General features: G+C 42.7%; 1 protein-coding gene across 5 annotated transcripts in view; it reads right to left on the bottom strand.

Annotated features, from left to right (window-relative positions):
• Frmpd4 (FERM and PDZ domain containing 4) overlaps window positions 1-7,697 on the bottom strand; it is a 653,313-nt gene that overhangs the window by 53,131 nt on the left and 592,485 nt on the right. For all 5 annotated transcript variants that reach the window (XM_026784757.1, XM_026784756.1, XM_013350579.2 and 2 more), the window contains exon 5: window positions 1,681-1,726. In XM_026784757.1, the coding sequence (XP_026640558.1) occupies window positions 1,681-1,726 (46 nt within the window). The remainder of the gene's footprint in view (window positions 1-1,680; window positions 1,727-7,697) is intronic.

The following is a 7,697-nucleotide window of genomic DNA, read 5'->3' as shown; positions in this document are numbered from 1 at the left end:
GAGTTCGAGGCCAGCCTGGTCTACAAAGGGAGTTCCAGGACAGGCTCCAAAGCTACAGAGAAACCCTGTCTCGAAAAACAAACAAACAAACAAACAAACAAACAAAAAAACAAAAAAAAGAAGAGTGGCTACTGCCAAGAAGTGTGTGTGTCATTCTCTCCTGAACGGATAAACTCTCGGTGTCAATGTAGAAAAGAAGTCCCTGGACTCTGGAAAACAATTGAGATTATCAAATCTGGCTTCAATGGCAGTAAGGAATACGAAGTCATGAATACTCAGCTGGACAGAAGAGCCAATCCCTAAACCCTTACCCTAACCTATTAAGTTTCGTTTGAACTTGAATGCCAAATGCCTCCTTTTAGTTTGTCTTTCTCTTTTCCGCATGGGCTAAAACAACAGCACACAAGGCAAGAAAAGAAATTAGCCTGGAGTTATAAAGGTTCTGATCATATGTTTTTAAGAGGTTGTAAAGTAAAGAGAAAATTCAGGTAAAAGAATGCCAATTTGGGAGATGGGAGTAAAAACAGCAACCAACATCGCACTTCCCTTAGAATATACATATTACTCTGTGAGGAGAAAACATGGAAGCTATGCTGGTTAGATTCTCTTCCTGTCTATATAAAGGCCCAACAAGGTGGCTGGCCATAAAGCCATTTTCCTTGGTATCATTTGAATGTATGACATTTACAAGTAAATGCCAACAAGCCTGTAGAAAGAGATAAATGAGCCGTTGCCCTGGGGTGGATGGTGGCAACAGGGAGTAACTGGAAATGGGACTCCGAGATTGTAGCAGAGTGATGGAACAGTCTGAAACTGGACTGCGGTGGTGAACGTGCACTTCCCTGTGCTTTGCAAAGACTTTTGCCTCACACGTGAAAAGTGAGTGAATTGCACACCACGAAGGTTATACCATCATAGAATTGGTTTCAAAAATCCTAAAATTTGGGTTTGATGGTATAGCTCAGTTGGTAGAGTGTTTGCCGAGCACATGCAAGGCCATGGGTTCAATTTTCAATACTTTATTAACTGGGAGTAGCAAGGAATGGCTGTAAGCACAGCCTTAGAGAAGGAGACAGCAGGATCAGAAGTTCAAGGGCATCCTTTGGCGGCTTCAAAAGTTTAGAGCAGCCTTAGAAGTGCGCAACTGTGTCACAAACAAACAAACAAAGCAGAAAGCACAGGAAACGAAAAGAGCGTGATCATAATCAGTTCCTCCCTCCTAACCAAGGTATCTGAACTCGAATTCTGACAGCGGTGTCCCTCGCCTGCCTCCTTTGAATCAGGCTTAATTAGCCAGTTCTCTACCAAAATAATTAGATGGGGACAAGAATAAGACTTTCACACAACTTCCTGTAATTAGATATTCCCATGAGACGTGTGACTTGGAAGCTGGCAAACAAGAAAGTCTCGGGTTTTGTATTAGTTGCAGATGTGGAGCGCTCCCAGGCCTGCATAGCTGATTGTCTTTGAGGATATTTAGGGAAGCGCGGTAGTTTCCACGCCAATGAATGGTTTTGGCAACATAGAACACAATAGAAATGATCAAGAATTTTAAGCTCGCATTGTGAACACATGCTGCTTGTCTCCACTGTTATTCATCCTGGTGGCTTTCCTGGAGTGGGTTGAGGAGACCAGAAGCTCAAGGACATGGAGTGGCACTTTTGCTCCCAGAACACTTACAGGGTAAGGCTGGATGACAGTGAGCAGGATCGATTCTTTGCAGCTTCTGAAAGAGAGAAGAAAAACAAACAGATTTACACAACGCGCAAAGCACAGACTCAAACAGAGACAGCTTGCTTTTGAGAAGAAATGTGTGTAGCGTGTTGACAAATATTCCTTGGGCTTCCGGGGCAGAGAGAATGAAACAGCTCAGAAGAGGGCTTCAGACCACGGAGCAAACCCCCATCAAGTGTTTTCTGACTGCAGCAAACCATCCCATTGGCAGATTCATAAGCAGATTCTATCGGCCATTTGATTTGCATGACCAAACAACTGGGCGTCTGAATCAGACCCGGTAAAGGGAAGAATGATTTCAAAAGCACCAAACTCAGTCAGCCTCTAGACTGTTCTTGGCTCTCAAAATTGATTCTCCCTTTCTGATTTTCATATAGCCTACTTTCCTCTGCTGCTGGAAAATTTCTGGTGCTTACTTTAAGGGAAGAGATTTTGAAACATTCTATCAATGCATGAAATGTGTTCTCAGGGAAAGCATCATGGAAGAGAAGTGTCGTTTGGAAGTTGTTTATTTTCAAACGGTAACACTGGTAACATTGTCCCCCACACTGCGCAACCCAATGCATGCAATACCCAGGACCAGAGCTGCTAAGTATTTCTGACAGGCAACAATTGGGAAACAGTGTTCACAGTAGGGAGCACTTCACAGCTAGAGCAGAACAATGGACTAGAATGGTTTATTTAATTTCCTCCAAGTAACCAAAACCCTTGAGGAAAAATCATATTATGGCTTAGAATATTCTCTTCCCTCTTTCTTTGTTCCTTTTAAATCGTAAGTAAAAACCACTCGCTGTTTTGCTGAAGAAGAAAGAGCTATTTTTACTTTAGGCTTCAACGGGTTACTTGTTTTGTGATTTTTGGTCAAATGAGTAAGGTGAATTCTGTTGCCTTGGAGAAACCACTGCAAATGCCATTTCTTTCACTTTTGTGGGTCAGCATGCTCCCTCTGTATGGTCAGACTGTGATCTACTGACTCCTGGAGGAGTGTGCGTCCCTTGAGCCGAAGTATGATGGCAAAGTGAGGGCTTGTCGGGATTAGAAGGGACTCTATCTAGATCTGCAACTCAAGGAAGAAGCAGGACACTAAGGATGATGATACTGACAGGTGGATTGCACAATGCTATTGGCGAGACCACCCCCACAATTCCTCAGTTTCCGGGCTGGCAGATTACCCCAAAACTGCAGTAGGCAGAGCCACGATATATAATGAAAGTTTCAGTGAGTATGAGAAAGGATTATGTGGTGGTTAGTTCAATATTTAAAAATACAAAAAAAAAATACTATTACCTAGCCAGTACATCCTGATTTTATTTCTCAAAGAATCCTGCCTCTTTCTCTTAAGGAAGTGTAGATAACAATGCTCTCTGCAACAGAACATGTGGGGCTGACATGTTAGAAGTAAGTATGTGGAGTGTCCATTTCAGGGGATAGCAGATAAAAAACAAATAGGCAGGAAGCAACACAAAGAGAAGAAAAGTGCTGCAACTTAGTTTTCACTTCTTGTCCAAAAATACATGTTCTACAGATGAAACGCAATATAGGGCCAAGTAGGCAGCTTAGTCAAATAAAGTGTTGATTCTATAATCAAGAGGACCTAAATTCAATGCTCAGTAACCACACACACACACACACACACACACACACACACACACACACAGAGGTTGGTGGCACATGCTTATAATCCTAGGTCTGGGGAAGTAGAGACATGTAGATTACTAAGGGTCACTGGCCATCCAGGTTAGCCTTCCTGGAGAATTCCAGGCCTATGAGAGACCTTATCTAAATGAGAAAGGCATTCGAAGACACCTGACCTACACACACACACACACATACACACACGTACAACATATTCATATGTTTTACACACAAGAGCACCCACACACATATAAACAACACGCATATATGCATGCACACAAATAATGAAATAATCCCCATAGATCGCTGCATCTCTCAACCCTTATTAGAGAAGCGTCTTTTCACAGTAGATGGTAATTAATTCAGAGACCCACAATTGGTCAGTGTGCAGAGAAGAAGAGTCTGGGGAATGCTCAGCTCTGAATATCCCATCCAACACCCCCCCCCAAAGTCTCAGGATTCATTGCAGAAGAGAGGGAAGAAAGATTGTAAGAGCCAGAGGTGGCTGGTGACCGCAATGAAATGGTGTCTTCTGACAAAAGAAGGTTTTGTACACGTGAGCTCCTAGTAGTTGTGACTGCATGAACAAGACCTGTACAAGATTAAGCGGAACAAAATCCTAGCCTGGATGATGGAGGTGCTCATGAAGTCCCACCCCTACCTGAGGAGCTATTGGCAGTCGATGGCTGGCAGGTGGATAGAGAGTCAGTTTTCCTCCAGGATGTCACCCCCGGGAGGCTACTCATACTGCGATAGATGGCACTATACTATGCACTAAGGACTAAGTAGATTCTTATGGCTGAAAAAGTAAAGAGCACCTGAAGTTGGGAAGGGAAAACATGTTCGACCAAAACATGTTATAGGCATACATGAAATCATCAAACTATAAACTGTTAAAGTTTAACGTGTTATAAGCACGTTAAAACTGTACATATGCACATAGCTTCTAAAATCGTATTCTATTCTAATATATAAACAAAACAAAATAGTGGAATGCTGTTGTAGAATATATTTTGAAAAGTGTTTCATTGACTCTTGCTGTGGCACATTTGTTTAATGATGCAAAGATGTGTTGCATTCTTTATCTTCCATTTGTTTAACTCTGGGAAGCTGTGCTACTTCGTCTGTGGACAACACCTAGCTGGTCTAAGAAAGAGCTGAATGGACAATAGCCAGGCAGGAGAAAGGGTAGGCGGGTCTGGCAGGCAGAGAGAAGAAATAGGAGGAGAAATCTGGGGAAAGAGATAGAGGAGCAAGAGGAGGAGGAGGAGGACTTGGGGCCAGCCTCACAGCTGATAGCCAGTAAGAAGTAAATGTATACAGAAACAGAAAAAGATAAAAATCCCAGAGGCGAAATGTAGATGGAATAATTTAAGTTAAGAAAATCTGGCTAGAAACAAGCCAAGCTAAGGCCGGGAATTCACAAGTAATAATAAGTCTTTGTGTGTATGTATTTATTTGGCATCTGGGTAGCAGGTTCTTCAAAGAACCTATCAGGGGAAGAAAGCAACCGACTGCAGAATGCTATTCTACTTAGTTTTAAATTTATAGTCTATTAAGAACCAAATACATTCATTTAAAATATAATATATTGGAACTCCAGAGTGTGGCAGTCAAGTCAAACATATCTACTCAACATGCCCTATTTTGCCCATATTTGTTCCCAGAGACTTCAGTAGTAGGCAGTGGATCCTGAGGACTCATCCTCTGGGACCAGGTGATCATATGAGAATGTTGAAATGAGCCAATCAGATTTCCTTTCTCCAACATTAGAATGAGGAGACGTGGAGACTAAGAAGAACTAGGGGGCAGGGTACCAGAGTACAGGATAGAGATGGCCTGAATCCCCGAACAATCTTGACTCTGTCTTTTATGAGGGCTGCTTGTTCACTGCTCCATTAGAAATAAAATAATTGATGTAAAAATTCTCAGTGTGATATCTATCACCATTCTAGGGAAGAGCTTTTGCCTCTGTTTTCTCTCATCTGTAAGTACTTAATCATCACCTGCCAGACAAGAAGAATGAACTCCATTCTGTTTCAGATCCCTTAGGATTCTTAACCCAATCGTAGAAAGAAAAAGACAATCAAAGCCATATGTGTTCATGTGTTATAGGATGCTAAAATGGATTTAGACAGCTTTAGTGAGGCCCCATGCCAATATACACCAGTCATCGCCACAGGTGAAGGGAGGGTGCTGTGAGGTGTTAACAGGAGACATTGGAAACCAGAATTTGTAATATTAGCTCTTAACTCACTTTGAGGTCTATCTCATATCTTCCTCCAACCCCCAAATAGGCAACAGGGAGAGAGAGTCAAAGCAGCAGACACCCAGTGGGCAGAAGCTACATTTGTGAAATGTTCGCCCTTCCAATTGAGGTGGATCCTAAAGGTGTGGGTGGTTCCTGGGGTAATTAATAGAAGGTACAGTGGTAATGTGGGATCGGACCATTTTATGAGGGTTTCCTAATAAGTAACTGCTTCTAAGGGTGAATAGGACTTAGCAGCAATGTGTGGAAGCAGAGACATTCCAGCATAGCAGTAGAGTTCATTCTGACCCAAGGAGGCTAGGACTGCAGCCTCTCAACAGAGAACTCATCCAGGCATCCGCAAAAGCACCCACACAAGAGAGTCAGGGATGGTTCTTGGCAATGGATGGAGGAAATCAGTGCTGACTTTTACCGGTAACAGTTAAGGGAGAACTTTCTTTGATTTCATCACGCTGGCCAGAATTATTACAATTCCAATGTGTCCACAGCTAGAAAAGAATGCTAGAAAGAAAAAGAAAACATTGCTGATGTTCCCTGATGCTCTGCAGCTTTCCAAGACCTTGAAAGGTGACAAAAGAGAACTTTCGTGGAGTAGGGAGTTTAACTATATCACAAATGAACACTTTAATTACACTGTGCAAATTGTTATGATTACAAATGAACTAATGACGAGAGGATATTTCTGAACCTGTTGAAAGCATTTTGGAGACCATCTTAAGGTTTTGTTGAGGCTATAATTAAACACGTGGAGCTGTTATCAATGGACAATGATAGAAAAACACTTTTGCCTTGTGATTGCACCCTGTGAAATCTGTTTGCCACATCCCCACCAAAAATTATCTTTGATTATGTGGTCTTGAATAGATAGATGATTTTCTTTGAATTCAAGAAATTGACTTAAGGCAGGTAGAACTCCAAGCCAAGAAGGAGTAAGAAAAAACATGAATATATGATTCAAGGCTGAAGATCAGAGTGCAGGGTGCTCGAGAGATGGCTAAATAGATAGAGCCATGTGTTGCACTCATATGGAGGCAGGAGGTCAGTGCTGGAACTCACATACCAAAGTCAGATGCAGGGAAGCAAATCCGTGATCCCAGACACCGATGGGAGTTAGAAACAGTGCTTCAACATTTGGCGTGATTGCTAGCATGGAATACACACAGTGTAGCAGTGGAAACAAAAAGAGGGACCCTGGTTCAACACAGGAAGAGACAAGACTCGGGTCACCAAGGCTGTCCACTGACCATCACACACGCACTTCCGCATGCACACATGCATGCCCTCCCTCAAAAATGGTTTGAAAGCCAGGCGGTGGTGGTGTGTGCTTTTAACCCCAGCACTCAGGAAGCCGAGGAAGGTAGACCTCTGTGAGTTCGAGGCCAGCCTGGTCTACAGAGAGAGAGAGTTCCAGGACAGCTAGGGCTATTACACAGAGAAACTGTGTCTGGAAAAAAATGTTTTAAAAGATCAGTGTAGCTCATGAGACAATGGACGTAGTGGAAGGGATGAAAGTGGGAGACACCATAACATTTGAGATAAGAGTTCCTTTACTTTTAAACAACGCTCAGTGTCACTGGTTTTCTTGATTCCCTCAGGTCAGTGGAGCTGCCCCTTCACAGATCTGGTGCAGTAGTTGCTCAGAGCAAATGGACTCACTAAGCAAAAACTACTCTATTAGCTGTCTTCTGGTATTGTAACATAAAGGATAAAGTTAGTAACTTAAGATACAAATTTACTGTCTCTATCTCTGAAGGGCAGATGTCAGATCAAGAGTTTCCTATGCTACATATAAAGACACAGAACCCAAGGTAGCATGCGCAGGGCCTTCAGGGGTCTGCATCAGATGGGGTCCTAGAGCTGAATGTAGAGATGGACACACGCCCCCAGTCCTGACCCGGAAGCTATCTCCAACTGATAACAACTTACAAATGAAAATTTAGTTTCTGTCTTCACAGGAGTCTCACTGGAGAAACAAACTACTCTTTTTTTTTTATTGAGAAAAGGAAAAAAAAACAAGTTTCCACCTCCTCCCAGCCTCCCATTTCCCTCCCCCTCCTCC

The sequence above is a fragment of the Microtus ochrogaster genome, chromosome X (assembly GCF_000317375.1).
Source record: "Microtus ochrogaster isolate Prairie Vole_2 chromosome X, MicOch1.0, whole genome shotgun sequence".
NCBI classification, from domain to species: Eukaryota; Metazoa; Chordata; class Mammalia; order Rodentia; family Cricetidae; genus Microtus; species Microtus ochrogaster.
This window is presented reverse-complemented; position numbering and strand designations above follow the sequence as displayed.